At 38.2% G+C, this 19111-nt stretch overlaps 1 protein-coding gene across 1 annotated transcript; it reads left to right on the top strand.

Annotated features, from left to right (window-relative positions):
- The first annotated feature begins 77 nt into the window (after positions 1-77).
- LOC148350564 (calsenilin-like) lies at positions 78-17464 on the top strand. Its single transcript, XM_088355794.1, has 9 exons — positions 78-259; positions 3164-3332; positions 9571-9695; positions 11511-11580; positions 11671-11741; positions 11818-11925; positions 13424-13528; positions 16757-16819; positions 16897-17464. The coding sequence occupies exons 1-9, from the start codon at positions 254-256 to the stop codon at positions 16942-16944; spliced, it is 765 nt and encodes a 254-aa protein (XP_088211920.1). The 5' UTR covers positions 78-253; the 3' UTR covers positions 16945-17464.
- Positions 17465-19111: the final 1647 nt, after the last annotated feature.

The raw sequence follows: 19111 nt of genomic DNA, 5'->3' as shown, positions 1-19111 counted from the left end.
GAGACGCCGGACTAAGCTCGAACAAGATCAAATTTAATTTGTGGATGTCACCCCAATGCCCCTCCTCTGAATCCTTCTGCAGGTCTTTCATCATTTTTCATCCTCTGCTCGAGTCAGGTGAGTGAGCAGATGAACTCCTCCTCCTGCTCCTTCTAACTCCTTTCCTTCTTTCTCCTTCTTTGCTTTTTTTGTAAGCGGCTGCTGCTTCGCCGAGAACCATCCGAAGAAGATCACAAGAAGAGACCCGGGAACCATGCAGGTAGGTTTATCCAGATGTTGTAAACAGCGTGTGTTTTTACCACAACCGGTTATGTTCAAGACGATTTTCTTTAATAATGCATCACTTGAATGTCTTTTGCATCACGGATTTCATAAATATGTTCACTTATGGTACGATAAAGCAGCAGGCAGGCTGAAGAAATTTAATTTGAATAGCTTTTTAAGAACAGTTGATAATATATTTTGTGAATGTATCCTTTTTTTTAACCATTAAATGCAACACATCATTTTCAAAAACATTTGAACAGTTTTTAATGCTTTTTTTTCATTGTTCTTCAAACAGCTTCTACAAATAAACTACAGTAATCTGTAATTTAATGCAATTTTAAAGAGTGTTAATAATTGAGCGCATGTGTGCTCCGCCACCCTCTTTTCTTATTCAAACAGAAGGAACAGCCAAGTGCCCCACACTCTAAAGTATTTTTTTTATTCATAGGCATACTTAAGTAGCATCTTATTCTCAAAAAGGAACCAAGTTTGGTAATACAAATACCATTGCATTTACGTGTGATGACTTTCCAAAAATAGAGACCCCAAAAAGCTAAAACCTATATTCTGCTCGCTTAAAATTCAGACACAATGTCCGCAGTGGCTCTGTCTTCACTGAAATATTCATCTGACTGCAGAGACCTCTGAATGTGCTCCAGTGTCAGGTGATGTGAGGAAATATCAAGAAAAGGGTTTATTTTTAGAAGACTTTGATGCGGTAATATCAGGTATCGACACCATCATGTTCTGCTCTCCTTTTCCCTTTTAGTTTTAAAAAGATGTCTAAAACTCCCTCGTGCACATTGGATTATGATCTCGTTTTTGGAATTAACCATGAAAATAATTATTAACTCATTCGCTGCATGCCATTTCCCAGAAAACAAGAGCATGAATGCCAGCCATTTAAAAGAAATAGTTCTTGCAAAATGTGTTCTATCATGACCTGAACTCAAAAACTTGCAAATAAATAAAAAATATTATTATTTTCTTGAGCTGAGTGTATCTAATCTGTGATCATTTCTCATAGTATCGTTGCACCCTTTTTTGTGCGTACGTGTGTGTTTGTGCATTGTTATAGGTGGTATGGAATGTGTGTGTGTGTGTTTGTCTGTGTTTTAGTATCTGTGCTCTTAAATATAGATCGTGATAGAACTTAGGCCATTCCTGAGTATTCTCAACTCCTAACTGACTCAAGTAGTCAGGAAACCAGCAGAGGTGAAAGGCAGATGTAGCAGTGTTATTCTTACAGACTCCATCCCCATCAACTCTGATTTCTGGAAAAAAAAAATTATAAAAATGCACAAAACGATTGAAAAAGGGCTGAAGTGGTAAGTCTGGCATGCATGAGGTCTTCCACTGGGTTGCCAGTCCATTTTTCTTCAACAGAGGCAACGTTTTACCAATGTCAGTGTCTATCTTTGTAAACCAAAAGAAAAACAAGAATGAAATTAGCTAAGGGCATGGCAGCGCAGTGGTTAGAGCGTGTGCGGCACAGTTCTAGAGTTACCTTACTCTGTGGAGTTTGCATGTTCTCCCCGTGCTTGCATGGGTTTCCTCCGGACACTGTGGTTTCCTCCCACATTCCAAAAACATGCATGTCAGGTTAATTGGCCGGTCTAAATTGTCCCTAGGTGTGAATGAGCGAGTGAGTTGTCTGTCTTGGTGTGCCCTGGGACTAGCTGGCAACCAGTTCAGGGTGTCCCCTGCCCGAAGATAGCTGGGGATGGGCTCCAGCACCCCCGTGACCCTACTGAGGATAAGCAGTGCAGATAATGGATGGATGGATAGAAATCAGCCAAGTGAAACATTTATAGTTTAGTAGACACTCACAATAAGTAGAGAAGACATCAGTGGATTTTGAACTCACCAGGAGAACTTGAGAGAACCCAACCCACAGATAAGAAATTCCAACCGGTTCTAAAAGGTTCTCCGTGAGCCCTTTCTTTTTAATTAATCCCCTAGGGTAAAAAGCAGATCAGCCCTAAAGGTGAGCTACATAATTAGCCAATAGTGACAATGATGTAAACAGTGTATAATAGTCTAAATACCAAACTGGCATCCTATGCAATCTACTAGGACTCCAGTATCATAGTATTTAAAACAAATTGGGGGGATTATACTTCCAAATTATTCTAGTTGATGATGTGGTAGAAGAGCCTAGCAAGAAAACGGCAGTGGGCGGCAGCGGCTCAGGAGGTAGAGCGCTCGTCTTGGGATCAAGAGATCGCAGTTCGAATCCCGGCTCCTCCGTGTTACATGTGGAAGTGTCCATGGGTAAGACACTGAACCCCTAATACCCCCAATATGCAGGTTAGTGCCTTACATGGCTGCACGGCCGCTATTGGGAAATGTGAAGCACACTGTAAAGCGCTTTGGGAAGTCTTGACTTGAAAAGCGCTATATAAATGCCGATCATTTCATTTCAAAACGATAAGAAAGGGTGTAAGGCTTGACAGGGCGAGATACCCTCGCAGTCCCCTGACCAACCAACTCCAGCAGCACCAGGGCACGCCATTACTGCCCATGGCAGCAGCGCCCACCGGAGAGCCGGGGCTCGAAGCAATGCCGCCGGAACGTCCAGTTGCCCACAACCCTGCCGACCCACACGGCCTCCAATCGGCTCCAGCCCTGTTACGCTCCGCCCCAGTCTACGCTCCTGCATCAGATCTGGAATAGAAAACATGAATAATCTCAAAGTTCTCCTAAGCAAGATACATCAGCGACTTGTCAGTTTATCTCTGTCACATGCACACATAAACAAGTGTCAATGATTAGGAAATATAATTTTGGTACTAAGTGGTAAGTGAAGGATTGACATCTACAGCCGTCATTGGCAGTAAACGTTTTAGGAGAAGTATTAATAATTCTTCACCGGATCTATTTGCTGCTTCTTAAGGCAGAAAACAAGGAGGTGGACGGCGGTCTACTTCCGGATGGGAAAGATGCGAGTCCAGCCGGAGGGGCCGAGGGCTCCAAGTGGCAGAGGCCGAGGTTTTCACGAAAATCTCTCATGAAGTGCTGCCTGGTCAAGTGGATCATAGCTAGCACCACTCAGCAGGGACCAGGTACAACTATTGTCATAAAAGGGAGCAGACTGTATTCAATTAGTGAGTTGTTTTTGCAAGTTAGATGAGAAACATTTTTTTTAGTTTTAATCAAAAATAATACAGTGCAAATAATTAATGTGTATAACTACATATGCAAAGAATGAAAATGTAAACAGTTGGGGTATCACGAACTATATTTGTCATGTCGTTTCAAGATAGATGGTCAGAAGTAAATACAATTTCCTTTAAGAATTTCCTGGAAACTCGTGGTCTGTGGGCCAATTGTAGCCCCCAGGATGATAGTTTGAGGGCCCCGCCTTAATTTGAAACCTAAAGGGACATTGTGTATTATTTTTCCACTAGATGTCACTGTATTTTGTCGTGCCACCGAATAAAGGGTGCTAAGGCACAACAGATGAAGGCAAAATATGGTGATCAAAATGCACCTTATTACTTTTGAAAAGAAGACGAATACGAAAATAAAAAGAAAATAAAACAGAAATAAAAAAGAAAAGAAACAAAGGGACAAACAAAAGAAAATAAAAGAGAAAGATGAAAAATAAGACAAAAAGCAAAACTCAAGAAAAAAATAAAATAAAAATGAAAATAATTAAATAGAGAAAAATTAAATAATGAATAGAAAAAAGGCCTTCTTTTTTCTGCTTTTCTCTTTAATTCCTTTACACTCGTCTTTTTTTTCTTTATTTTTCCCCATTTTCCTTTTCCCCCTACTTTTCTTTTATCCCCATTTTTCTCTCTTCCCTTTTTTCTCAGCTCAATTTAGTTTAAGACCCCTGCTTTAGTGGTTTCAAAGCATTTGAATTTGTTGAAGTTGCGACTGAAAGATTTGCATTACTTTGTTGCCCTCTAGTGGTTGACACGTAAGAGCTGCTTTTGTGCTCATTATATACTTTGACATTATTATATTACATCAATGCAACTTTCCACTGGGCAATTTTTCTGACCATAAATTGAAGATAATATTTTTGTAAATATCAAATTTAACTTTTCCCCCTTATACAAATTCATAAAAGGGCAACATTTAAACTCTTCTCATTTTTTTGCTATCACCTTTGATAGAAATGGCTGCTAAATGGACAAAATGTCAGTCAGTATCCCACTACCCAAATATGGGTTGCCCCTGGGCTCACACTTACATAAAAAAAACAAATTATTTGAAGTGTGTGTTATTTAGCACCTCTTAGAGTTAAAAAAACTTCATCCATCAAAAGAAAAAAACAACATGTATTTAATTAAGAAGTTAATAATGCACTCATTGTATAAATAAGCATTTCTTTTTACTCGTAAGTTGAAAATGTTGCATTTCTTTCTACACACCTTATCACAAAATATTTGTCCGCCATCTTTTACGGGTACGTAAAAATTAAATACTTGTGTAGTTGGCCCCAAATGGCGAGTATTTGGAGTGAAGCGGTGTGGTGAGATGCGAAACTAGAAATAGTTATTTCAAAGCATTATTATTTCTAAAAAAAGATGACAAAAACCCTTCGTCATCGTTGGGACAGGGAGGGATGACGTTTCGTGCACCTTCGCGATCGCCATGGTGAACGAAATAACGTTATCACTTCACCCAAAAAAACGGGCGCAGAGAACTTTTTTTGCACCATGCAAAATCGAATTGCACCCTGGTCGTTCTGGAAAGGGGATTACCACTTGTGAAGCCCCTTCTCAAGGTTTCTTTTTTCCTCATGTTGAGACTTAGGGTTTTTCCTTGCCCGCATGTTGTTTTAAGATCAGGCGACGGTGTAATTGTAATCCTGTGCAGTCCTTTGAGACATCTTATGATTAAGGGCATCACAAATAAATGTGACCTGACTTGACTTTGCGAAAAAGGATGGGCAAAAAAATCTGAAAGAAAAATGGTACTGTCTGGTCACTCTGAGTCGACATAGTTTGTATGCTTAATTGCCCTTTTTATTGTAATTTTCAGTTGCATGACACAATACAGTGACATCTAGTGGTCAAAAATAAATACTGTCCCTTTAAGCCAGTCCTAAAACCTGCAAAGATCAAAATTATAAAAATCCTATTTTACGCTGAAAATGATCTCGGACAGTTTAACGCAGGGATGTCAGACTTTTTGTTGGATTAGTTAAAGAATGTCACGAAGTTTAGTTTATCGTAGTTTTGCAGGATTATACTAAATAACTCTGGCTACTTTTGTAGCCTACCCAAAATATTTTAATTATGAATGACAAAATATATTTTCTAAGCATAACGCCCTGTTTGGCCGCGGCTGCATCGGCTCGCTGCAGTAACTGTACGGGTCAGATGTATCGACATTTCGTTCTGTGTGCATGGTTTCAAAGAATGACAAGAAAAAAAAAGGTAAATTCTAATTCAATTCTAATTAATTTATCAACAAACAATGGGAAAAATGATTTTCATGTTAGGCATTGACAGCGTTAGCTGGTTCATTTTAACAGTTGTGTAAATTCAGTTTTACACCTGAAACAACTCACCACGCAACATAACCCAATTTTTTAAAAATATTTTTGCTTTAAACGTTGTACTGGTTTTAAACGCGTACAAAATGAATACAAAATAGAAGTTTATCAGTGCATGGGCAATAAGAGTAAACTACATCAGCTTGGCCAACTAAAGCGAGAGTATAGCCTTTACTGCCCTCTAGCCGCCAGGGGGAGTATTTGGTTTGCATCTATTAAAATAAATCATAACTTTTGCTGGAAATGACCTAGAAATTTACTTCTTAGATATTTATGGCAAGCCAGTTTAAATCATCCAACGGGCCGGGTCATGCCAGCAGGCCGTATTTCCACATGCCTGGTTTAATGGATTGAAAGACGAAAAATGGTTAGGCAACTAAAAAAAAAAGATTCCAAAACATGCAACACCATGGTGAGAGAAAAGAGTGGAAAACAGTGGAGCGGATGCTCGAGCACCACCTAGTGTCTGTCAGTGCACAGGTAGCAGACGGAAGGGAATCCTCCAGATAAAGTTTGCCCGGACCAACCATCAATGCGTCATCCCAACGATTGATTCGCCCTCCGCTACTTAAACACAGTCCATTATGTTATGCCGAGTCATCGATTGTGTACCACGCTTACATATTCGGGGCCCTTAGGCATGCTGACAAACACATTAAAACAAAGCCTGCTGCCACGCTCACGGATGTAAAGCCAGACTTGTGCAAAAGCCTCAACTTGCGTACTTTAAACAAGGCGCCTGCTTAGCAGCCCTGTTAAATGTGTTTTAAGCTCAGCGGTATCGACAAGCAGGATGCTTCGCTGTTAAGTGCTGTTGGGATATCCACGGCATCAGCGGATATGGATCATGGATTTTTTTATTATTATGAATATGCACGCTTGTAATGACTGAGCATAGACAAACAAACAAGCAGAGACATATGTGAGAAGAGATTGTGGTGGGTCGAGGATCATGCGAGAGGATCTTTGCTTATAATCATCACTATCATCACACAGCATGTGTGGGAACTCTACTTCAACCTGGCGTCCTTTTCTCTGCGATTTTTTTCCCCCGGAGCTCATCAGCAGGGTGAAGTGCGTTTTTGTGAGATGCCATGATGGGATTGGACGGCATGGAAATTATCGCGATTGTAGTAGTGACCGGGATGTTTTATGTTGTGCTTAAGCAGTTTGGGATGTGTGAGCCTTTGTTGCAGGAAGGTAAGGCAATTATTGAATGGAATTGTCTTTATTCTCATTGATATCAACGTTGTGAAACATTGTCTGCAACGTGATTAGACATGACACTCCCGGGTAAACATGTGATAAAGACTTAAAAGAGAAAATGTTGTGCTGAGTTCAAATAATAATAAAATGACAAGAAATTGTACATTGTACAATTAGCAGCGACAGAAATCCCCAAATTATACAAATTATAATAATTAATTTTTTTGGTCATTTTGAAAATCGTCAATTTAGAAACAACATCTTAAAATTGAGTGTGGAAATTTGTAGTTTTGTTTGATTGACTCAAAACTTTTGGCCATAATTAAACAATATTCATTTAAATATTACTATGGGTTGTAGTCATGTTAAAGCTGATTTAGAATTTGTCATTGTTGTTTGAACAAAAATTGTCTTTTTTAACAGTAAATACATTTTTATCAGTTGAGGTTTATCAATTGAAATCTTAATCGTTCAGACTGACTGATATAATTAAAATTTTACTTCTGGGAAACGTTTATGTGATTACCTACCGATAACTTGATTGAATTGTGTTGTGGTCAGAGTGTTTATTTTGTTTTATCATCTCAATCTCTACCTTGGTTTTGTCTCTTCCAACTTTCCGTTTGTGTTCCGCTCTTTGTAAAGATGGTGAGTATGTCACTGTAACGACTATATATTTCAGCACTTTTGACACGTTTACCTTTTCATTATGGACACTTTTTGTTCTAAGAAATTGAAGATATTTGCAAGCAAAAAGTCTTTAATATGACACGTTTTCCTCTTGTCTGAAGTGAGTAATAATGACCACTCAAAACCGATAAAGATCTGAATCCAAGGATGTGGCGTGCAGTCAGGGGAGACAGGTGAGGCACAGCCTCAAGTGTCTTTAAGGAAACGTAGAATAAAATCTATAATACATCGTTATATTTGTTTAGTGTGTCACTGTTCCCATGGCACCCAATTGGCCCCACCCATGTGGCACCAGCTGCAGCTCATTGACAGATTGGCTTCCCTGCTATTTGAACCCAGTCCTGTCAGTTCCCTGTTGTCAGTCTGTTTGCAAAGCAAGCCTTTTTTGACCCCTGACTCCTGCCTGTCCCGTTTTTGCTCCCGTTTGTCTCCGGCTACGACCCGTTTTGACACCGACCACGTCTGCTCTTCCGTTCCTGCTTACGACCCCTTTTTTTGTTCCCGACTACGTCTACTCTCCTGTTCTGGCTTACGACTCGTTACCGACCTCGACCACGTCTTGCTCTCCCAGTCCCGGCTCCGACCAGTTTTCTGCCCCTGACACCGTCATCGCTCGCTACGGAAGATCCACTTCCGTGTTCGGATCACAATCCGAGTACGAGAGCGACTTGCTACCCGCGCCACAATAAAACTTGTGGTAAACGTCACGCAAGTGGGTCCAGTTTCCGTTCTGGTCCGGACATAGTGTTAGAGTTCTTTGTCATTTAATGTTACTATTGTTGGATATTCTTTTTCAAACTTGCGGAATTTTCACATTATAGTATGAATATTATCTATTCAAAACGTAATACCATGCTGAGCGTCTGAAGATGCTGAGTGAGGCACGCAATTCTCTGGCCTCATGGCAGAGAGCGATAGAGAGACCAAGGATTCTTTTTTGGCATCCATCTCAGTCCCGAAAAATAGAGTTATTGATAGTATTAGCAATCTAAAAGCAAGTTAATCCCTCCAGGGATTTTTTTTCTCGATGCATGGATTGTTTTCATAATAGAAGATTACCTGAAAAATTATGCTTGTATTCCAAAGGAGCAGCATGTAACCTATTACTGTGCTGAGCATCTGCAGATCCAGAGTGGGGCACGTAGTTTTTATTGTCTTACGGCAGAGGGCAATTATGATATCAAGTTTTTTTTTATTTGGTGCTCATCTCAGCCCCAAACAACAGAACATGTGATAGTATTAGCAAGTTAACAGCAAATTAAGCCTTTTCTTGGACGTTTTTCAAAATGGAACATTACCTATGTCTTTTGAACTTCATTCTAAAGGAGCAGTATGAATGTATAACTATGCTGAGCGTCTGCAGATGCAGAGTGAGTCACACAGTTCTCTTGCCTCGTGGCAGAGGGCGATAGTGAGACCAAAGATTCCGATTTAGCGCACACCTCAGCCCCAAACAGTAGAATAAGTGCAAGTCAAGCCTTCCAGTGTTTTTTCCCCCGTTGCGTTGGAGGATTACCTATCCTATGGTACAATGCTACAGTTTACATATTGCTTTCATACTGCCAATCAAATGATGAACAAGATGTAGGTTCATTTATTTGTAAATCCGACTGCGCTTCACCAGACGCAAACCTCACCGCACGCCACCGATCAAAAGTGTCCAAAATGAAAGTCTATTTAAATTGCTTTGAATGTTTTCATGGCATTCTCTATTATTTTGTATGTGCCGCACTCTTTCTTCACATCCCTTCCCTTTCCTGAATGTTTTGCATCAGGATGGAAAGAATGACCACCATTTATCTTCCATTTGCTCCCAGATGGAATATCCCCGACCCCACCTCCACCTCATCTTTCCTGTTCTTATTCACGTTTTTCCCTTCTCCCTTTTGCAGACAGTAGTGACAGTGACCTGGAACTCTCCATGGTACGTCATCAACCTGAAGGACTTGAGCAGCTCCAGGCGCAGACCAAGTTCACCAGGAAGGAGCTTCAGTCCCTTTACAGAGGGTTCAAAAATGTACGTGGACTTGGATATAAAAAAGATATATATTCTTCATTCTTCATGAGCATGCTAATATATAAATGGAGTTGCAGGTTTTAGTGCACTTTAAAGGAGGTGGACTGTAATTAAAGTGAGGTGAAGGCTACAAGTCAGCTTCGCCAGAATACATTAACGAAATGTTTCAAGAATTGTGGTCAGGAACCGTAGCTGTAAGCAAAACCACGTTGCTTATGCAGTGGAACATCTAATGCCCCACGCAACTTGTAGTATGATGCTTATTTTTTTAACTTCGAGACTAGCTAACATGCTGCTTGCAGTACATTCACAGATCCACTCTAGGAAACAACATTTTCGCTTGTTTTTTTAGACACAAACAACAATAATAACTATAGCCACCATGCTAAGCAAACACAAATCAAATATGTTTATTTTAACAAGAGTGAAATCCTATTTTTGCGTCCTTAAACAATTTGCCACCAAATGGCGTCAATGCCATAGAGGAAAGTAACAGACTGACATATACACTATGTAAGCTGAGTGATAAAGTTAGCCCGGATTTTTAATGGAAGTTTCCTAAAAATTGGAGAAACAAGTTTCATCTGTGTGTTTTTGTAAATCATACACACTATCAAAATACAATACTCGATATAGCCAATCCATGTTTGCATTTGTATTCAGAAGGCAATAACTTGTTTAAGAATATAACTTGTTATTTCTGAACAAATCCTTCAAATGATGACTGACAAAAAACAGCCCCGTTTTTAAAGCAATTGGTTTAATTATGGAAGGAATACAATATCATTCATATTCCTCCAAGTGAATTAGGATCTAGTATCAGTATTGTCAAACGCCGCAGCTCGTCTATGCAGAAAGAAGAGGCGCTTTAACTAAAACAAATTGGCGACCATATGATGAAAGTGCTGTATCTGAGTCAGATCATGAGGCTGCTCCTGCTATTGATAACCATGAAAACTGGTACTATCTGTTTCACGTGGAGGTGCAAAACCCTAACCCCCCAAAAAACAGCATGTAGAGGGATGGGCGCTGCCTAGCTGTACTTGCCCAAGACACACCACAGGAATTGGTGCGCCGACAACCCTGTCAGTTAAGGGATTTGTAAAGTAAATTATTTAGAATTTAAATGGGATGTTTTAAATAAGAGGTGTCCAAACCGTTCCCTCTAAATGTGACATTAACCAAAATTGATACAGAAGGGCTACTTTTACTTTTTTTTTACTGTTCCAGGCACACTAAAATCTGTGATTTATGTCTCTGTTTCTAAACTGAAACCTAAAAAGCTTTTTTTTAAATATCACTCTAATTAAATTAAATAAATGTTACTTTAGAAAATTGAAATAAATGTTATTAATCGTTGGACATTTTAAGAAGTAAAGTCATTTTTACTTGTATGGGCCTAATCACAAGGAGTCTCAAAGGACTGCACAGACGACAGACTATTGCAAACTACAGACTATTATTACACCATCCCCTCATCTAAAACCTACATAAGGGCAAGGAAAAACTCAAAATCTCAATATGAATTGTAAATGAAGAAACCTTGAGTAGGGACTACACACAAGGTATATATATATAAATTTAGTTGTTAGTTGGTTTTTGGTCTGTTTACATTGTGTATTTAGTTGTAGTCCACAACTGCGTGAACACAACCAACAAAAAAAAGCATCTATTTGGACGCAGATTAGTCCAAAAAGAAACACGCAAACTACCCATAGTAAAACAAAGAATACTAGAATATTTAATGGTTTTAGCCTCTTATTTATTTTATTTATTATTTTGCTTATCAGTTTGTATTCTGTTTTTTTATAAAAGGAATGTCCCAGTGGGCTTGTGGATGAAGAAACGTTCAAGACCATCTACTCACAGTTCTTTCCTCAAGGAGGTAAACAATGGTGTTTGGAGTGATCTATTCCTTAATTTATTTGTGTGAATTCAATTGAAAAACTTAACACAAGCATTCTTCGCTACTCAGACGCCACCATGTACGCACATTTCTTGTTCAACGCCTTTGACATGGACAGAAGCGGCGCTATCCGATTCGAGGTGAGTTCACAACTCCTATCTTTGCTATCAAATTCTCCCATGAACAAATTCTCAGCTAACTGAAAGACCTTCCCAGGACTTTGTGCTGGGGTTGTCTGTGTTGCTTCGGGGTTCGGTGACGGAGAAGCTGCGGTGGGCTTTTAATCTTTATGACATCAACAAGGACGGCTACATTACTAAAGAGGTAGACGAAAATTCTGTCATATGTAAAAAATATGGACCCACGACAATGTCAGTACATTTTGGCTTTGGAAATACGTATATCAAATCATTGGGTCTATGAAAAGTCTAGATTGTTAAGTTTTTGTGGTGGTAGACCCTAATGCGGGGATGTGGGAACTCAGGAAGGTATTTAATCACAAAACCAGGAACAAAGTAACAAACAAACAAGGGGTCACAGAAGAACAAAATGTCCCAACAAAACCAAACCTGACATAATAAGAACCATAATCAAAGCAAAGACTAACCAGAAATGGACATTTCAATGAACAAAGTAACAAACAAGACAAAAATATGGCGTGATAGTGGAAATGCAATGAGCAATCAACAATTTAAAAAAGAAAATCGAAACCAGTGGGCAGTGACAGTGGAAATACAAATGTTTAAAAGATTTGTGCCATCCAAAATGTCATTATAAAGGTTTAGGAGCATTAAGAATAGGTATGTGGTGATTGGGCACACCAGTGCCCATTTCCTATCTTGGTTAGTTCCCTCTGGTGGAAAGAGGCATTCCAGACCCTACCAAATACACCACTGTTCAAATGACAGATTTTGGTAAGAAACCTTAAAACTTTTTAAAACTTATTAAACAGCGTTTTGAAACTGCATAAAAAAAGTGAATCATATTACACACACCTAAGAAACATTAAATATTCTGGCATGACAGAAAGGAAAATGCTAACAAAACACATATTATAATGGCTTAGAGCAGGGTTGTCAAAGTCAAACGGATGGAAGGACTTACTGTTTGAGTGTTAACATCTAAAATGACGCGTATAGTCAAGTGAACCTAATTAAACCTACTGAAAAGCTAGCAATTATAATCCAATATGATCAGATAAAAAAGCTATGTTTTCTCAGTTCTATAACAGGAACATAAGACAAATATATTTCATATAAAAATCACTGTTACATGAAGATTAAATAAAAGAAGCCAGTTTTGTACAGGTGCCATCAGTAGCAAAAATGGGCCAAAATCACTGAAAAAGAAAAAAAAGTAGTAACCATTTTATTTTATTCACTAAACTGCAATATAATAAAGTGCAGGGAAAAAGTAATGCACAGTGAAAAGATTCCTGGCAAATGATACCATAAAGACTCAAGAACATTTCAGGGATCGAAGAAAACCTTCTCGGGAGCCGGATGTGGCCTTCGTGCCGCGACTTTGACACATACACCTTTGATATAGTTTACCGGTTACAGGATTTTAAATGTCTGTTGCCATTGATAAGAGTGTGTGTACATTTTCGCCTCCACAATATGTCAGTTGGTTAGTAATTCACATCTCCAAAGTTTTTTAAAATAATTTACTTGAAATTATCTCAAATTGGTTCAGAACGGAAAAGAAATCCACAATAGAATGAATCTGGTATATTTTTAAAGTGAAAAATGGAGGAAACACTACTGCAAAAAAAACAACTCAATAGACTGTTCCTTAGTCATGTTGAAATGGCTTCTTACAGGACATGATGGCAATAATGACGTCCATTTATGACATGATGGGCAGGTACACCTTGCCGAGCGTACGGGAGGATTCCCCGTACGAACACGTGGAGAAATTCTTTCAGGTAACGTAACTGGTTAAAATCCCTGCTTTTGCCAAGAAAGAATGTGTAGTTCAAGCTTTAACTCACCAACAGCAAGTCATTGGTCAAAGTTCAGCCATAGTGTCTTTGAAGCTTTACCTCGACTCGAGTTAAAGCAAAAGTTATAACTTTATTCTAAATTTAAAGCTTCAACTTGCCAACGTAGGTCATTGGCCGATGTATACTCAAATTGGCTTTAAAACTTTAATCTGACTTGAAATAAAGGTAAAGTTAACTAGGTTTTAAAGCTTTAACCTGCTAGCTTTAAAGATTTATTTTGACCAGAGTTAAAGTTAAAATTAAAACTTTTACTCGAAGTAACTCGAAGTAAGCTTTAGTTCATTATTAGGATGTGTTCGGCTGAATTCAAGTCAAATCGCTTTAGCTTCAATCAAATAAAAGCTAAAGTAAAAACTTAAACTTGAAGTAACTCATTTTTAAAGCTTTGACTCACCAAAGTCAACTTATAGCAGCTTTAAAGCGTTAGCTCAAGAAAGTTTAAGATTAAGTCAAATATTTACTCGTGCTAACTCCTTCCTCAAGCTTTAACTCGGCAACGGCATGTCATCATAGCTGATGTCAAATAAAATCAGTTTTAAAGCTAAAGTTTGACAGTAAAATATAAGGTTAAAACTTTATCTCACAGTTACTCTTTCTTAAAACTTGAACTCACCAACTCTAAGTCTTTAGCCAATGTCAAGGCAAATCAGCTTTAAAGCTTTCATTTGATTTGAAATAAAGCTAGAAAAGCTACAACTAAACTCAAGCTAACTTACTTTAAAATTTTACTCAAGCCAACTCATCAATGGCAAGTAATTGGCCAAAGTCAAATCACCTTCAAAGTTTTATTTTGACTCACGTTAAAGATAATATTAAAACTTAAACTCGCTGGAACTCATTCTTAAAGTTTTAACTCGCCAACGCAAGATAATGTCAAGTCAAATAAGCTTTAAAACTTGTATTTGACTTCAGTAAAAGCTAAAAATAGGTAATACTTAACTCAAGCTTTCTTAGGTTAAAACTTTACCTCGAGCTAACTCACCAATGGCAAGTAATCAGCCAAAGTCAAGTCAAACCAGCTTTAAAATTTTAATTTGACTCGAGTTAATGATTAGGTCAAAGCTAACTTGTGGTAACTCATTCTTAAAGTTTAAACGAGGCAACGTCATGTCAAGCCGATGTCCAGTCGAACTAGCTTCAAAGCTTTGATTTGACTTGAGTTAAAGATAAAAACGTCAAACCTAAGCTAACTCATTCTAAAACTTTAGCTTGAGCCAACTCACAAATGGCAAGTAATTGGCCAAAGTCAAGTGAAACCAACTTTAAATTTTAATTTTTGACTTGAGTTAAAGATGAAGACAAAACTTTAACTCTTTTTTGAAGCTTTAATTGCAGAACAACAAACTGATTTCAAGTCAAATGAGCTCTAAAGCTTTAATTTGACTTGAGTCAAAGCTAAAAAATGTAAAGTTTCACTTAAGCTAACTTACTTTAAAACATTAACTCGAGCTTACTCACCAATGTCAATAATAGGCTAATATCAAGTCAAAACATCTTAAAAGTTTTTATTTGATTCAATTCATAATGAAGTTAAAACTTTAACTTATGGTAACTCATTCTTAAAGCATCACCAACGGCAAATAGTTTAGTTTAGTTTTATCTTGGGTCAAATCTGCTTTAAAGTTTTAATATGACTTTTGTTACAAAAAAAAAGAAAAAAAAAAAAAAAAGAAAGAAAAAAAAAGTGTAGCCTGCGATTGGCTAGCAACCAGTTCAGGGTGTCCCCTGCCCACTGCTCGATGATTGCTGGGATGGGCTCCAGCACCCCCGCGACCCTACTGAGGATAAGCGGTGTAGCTGATGAGATGAGATGATGAGATGAAAAAGTGTAGCTTAACTCAAGTTAACTCACTTTAAATCTTGAGCTCACATAACAATGGCAAGTAATTGGCCAAAGTCAAGTCATACCAACTTTAAAGTATTAATTTGACTCGAGTTAAAGACGAAGTTAAAACTTTAACTTGCAGTTACTCTTTCTTAAATCTTTAAATGGAGAACACCAAACCGAAGTCAAGTCAAATCTGCTTGAAAGCTTTAATTTGACATGAGTTAAAACTAAAAAAGATTCAACTTAACTCAAGATAACTAGCTTTAGAACTTTAACTTGAGCGAACTCAATGGCAAGTAATTTGCCGAGTGAAATCAAATCAGTTTTAATTTTACTTGAGTTGAAGTTTAAAGCACACGTGTCAAACAGGCGGCCCGCGAGCCAGATTAGGCCCACCAATGGTAGAAATCCGGCCCGCAAGACAACAGTGAGAGAAGCGCAAGAGGAAAATGAGCTGTAGTTTTAAATATTTCCACCGGATGTCACCAAAGCCAGTTAACACTTGCAAAACAATTGTGGTATTATTTCTCCATTTCTCTCTGACTCACTTCTTTTTTATTTATTTCTCCCTCTTTTTCTTTCTCCTGTTCGCTCTCTTTCTCTCTCTTTTTCTCTATTTCTCTCTCACTCTCTAACTCTTTATTTTTCTCTGTCTTGCTCTCTTTCTATTTTCTCTCTCTAATTTACACTTGAATTCTCTTTCCTTCTATTTTTCTCTTTCTTTCTCACCCTCTTTCTTTCCCTTTTTTGAACTCTCTCTCTCTCTCTCTCTCTCTCACCTCACTTTGTCTCTTTTTCTCCTGCTGACTCTTTTTCTTTCTGTCGTTTCACTTCTCTTATTCTTTTTATCTTTCTCTTTTTTCACTTTCTTTTTCTCTTCATATTCATTTCCCCCTTCTTCGACATTCATATCTCTATTCTGCTCTCTCTTTTTCTCTCACTGTTACTCTGTCTCCCTTGTTCTCCCTATCTGTTTATCGCTCTCTCTTTCCCTCCCTCTCTTTCTCTCTCTTTTTCTCCCTCTCTCTTTCTCATAAACTTACTAGTCCGGCCCCCGTGAGATTTTTTTATAGCATTTGTGGACCCCAGCTAAAACGAGTTTGACACCCCTGGTTTAAAGTAAAACTTAACTCGAGCTAACTCACTTTAAAACTTTAACTCAGGCCAACTCAGTAATTAGCCAAAGTCAAGTCAAAACAGCTTTGACGCTTTAACACAAAGTGAGCCCAAGCAAAAGTTGAAACATTAACTTCGATTTAACTCTAATTAAGTGCATTAACTCGGCCGTTGAAAATAAAAGCACGAAAACGACTTACTTCCAGAAAATGGATCGTAACCGAGACGGAGTAGTTACCATTGAAGAATTCATTGATACCTGCCAAAAGGTAAAACCCACAAATACACCGCCACCATTTGGAGTAGCGTGCAGTTCACTTATTTTGTGTTCTTTCTTTGAAAACAGGACGAGAGTATCATGTCCTCCATGCAACTCTTTGAGAACGTCATCTAACTTTGCTCGGAGGAATGGGAAACCTCTCAGCCTCACGTAAACCGTCACAATCACAGTAGGAATATGAATTCATCTATAATGGCGGTCCTTTGTTTACATGTGGATTTTGAAGCTTACAAAAGCACAAATCGTCCTTGTTTTTTTCCAGCGTGTCGAAATACGCCAAGCTTGTAAATGTTCACCGGACACATACTACTTTGACTTTACCTCTACATCGGTTAGGTAGGTTAGGAATTCAGTTGAAATACAAATATAAGGTTGGGTTCTGTTGCAATTCTAGGACACACTGTATTGATTAACTCATAGTCCAGTTACAGTAAAACAGAATATTGTGGTATAAAGTCGCCATTGGAATGAAGTGAGTTTATTAGATTTTTTTTTTTTAACTGGTCGGAAAACTAAAGGTTTTTTTCCACAGCGCCCTCTAGTGCCATCTACCTCCTGCTATTATATGAGTATTGTCTCATGAGGTTTTTTTGCAAAACTTTTCTCTGAGATAAAATAAATATTTGTGCACTTATCTGAGATAACGTCTTTCTTCCTCGTGCGTTCTAATATAACTGTCATGATTACTGATGCGAAGCACTTGTGCCCGCTCACTTGATTGGCTCTCTTTCACTATTTGAACCCTGTCCTGTCAATCCCCTGTTGTCTGTCCGTCTGCAAACCTCAGTGTATACTAGGCAAGCCTTTTTCAACCCTGACTCCCACCTGTCCCGTTTTTGCTCCCGTCTGTCTCCGGCCCATTTTGAACCTGACCACGTCTGCTCTCCTGTCCCGGCTAACGACCCGTTTCTGACCCCAACCACGTTTTTGCTCTTCTGTCCCGGCTATGGACCTGTTTTTCTGTCCTCGACACCGCCATTGCTCGCTACGGAAGATCCACTTCCGTGTTCGGATCACAATCCGAGTACGAGAGCGACTTGCTTCCCACACCGGTTCGTGGGCGCAGCCCTTCCTCTTTCCTTTAATAAAACTTGTGTGAAACGTAACACAATTGGGTCCTGTTTCCGTTCTGGTCCTGACAATAACATCCGTTTTTGTTTATTCCAGTGTTTCTCAACCTTTTTGGAACCATGGCATACTTTTGAAAATTGATTTTCATGCAGCATTTTCATGTTTTCTAAGCTTGAAATATCATGTTACCCAGGTTATTTCATCGTTTTCCTTTCATTTTGGATTTGTCTTTATTTTCTAACCCGTTTTTCCAAGTTTTGCTGTGTTTTTATATTGTTCATCTAGAAAAAACAACCAGTATAATATTCAAAGGCTCACTATGTAATATTTGACCACTAGATGTCACTGCATTGTGTAGTCCAACAGGAAATGAGTGCTACAAAGCACAATGAAGAATACAAATTATAAAGACTCCATTTTCCCTTCATATTTTTGCCCAGCCATTTACAAAGTTTTGGGGGTACCCGTAGCAGCATGATGATGGACAATTATCTCAGCTCCTATTAGGTGAGGCTTACAATATGTATAATGAATGCACATTTTTTTGACCTACCAGTATTTAAAAAAACACACGTTTATATAATAGTTTATGTAATTTTGCTCATCATTCATATCAAGATTGTTTTTTTTAAATGAATGCAGTTTTTTTTACATTAATGAGGCACTAAATAATACACAATGTTTTTCAAAATGAGCAAACATTATTTGCCATATTAATAAAGGTATTTTTTTCCACGTTCCCAACTATTTTGTTTATTATGTTTTCAAGTAAAATAAGATAATAACAATAATCTTTTATTCTTTATAGTGAAATCTAAAATGGCTTCATCGGAGAAAATAAGCCATAAAAGTATACTCCTAGAGGAACAAAATTTAGTCATAAATATAATATATCTACTAACTTATGAACTGTAGTGCAGTGGCTAGCATATTCGCCTTACATGCGAAAAGTCCCCGGTTTGAGATCGGGTGGAAACATGTGTTGACCTCGAGTGGATGGGCACCACCAGGCTGTACTTGCCCAAGACACACCACAGGAAATGGTGACCTTAGTGGTTAAGGGATTAATTCAACCAACCAATCAACTACCTTTAAAGCAAATAATTATTATAGAAAAAGAAAAAAATGTAAACTGCTGCCACCTATTTATATGGATGAATCTTATAATTACTCTGCTGATCATTGGAAGAAAGCAAAGATACTGAACAAT

The sequence above is a fragment of the Urocampus carinirostris genome, chromosome 16, assembly GCF_059441175.1.
Source record: "Urocampus carinirostris isolate Australia breed hairy pipefish chromosome 16, RoL_Ucar_1.0, whole genome shotgun sequence".
Classification (NCBI taxonomy): domain Eukaryota; kingdom Metazoa; phylum Chordata; class Actinopteri; order Syngnathiformes; family Syngnathidae; genus Urocampus; species Urocampus carinirostris.
The sequence above is the reverse complement of the archived record's forward strand: the minus strand, read 5'-3'. Positions and strand labels throughout refer to the sequence as shown.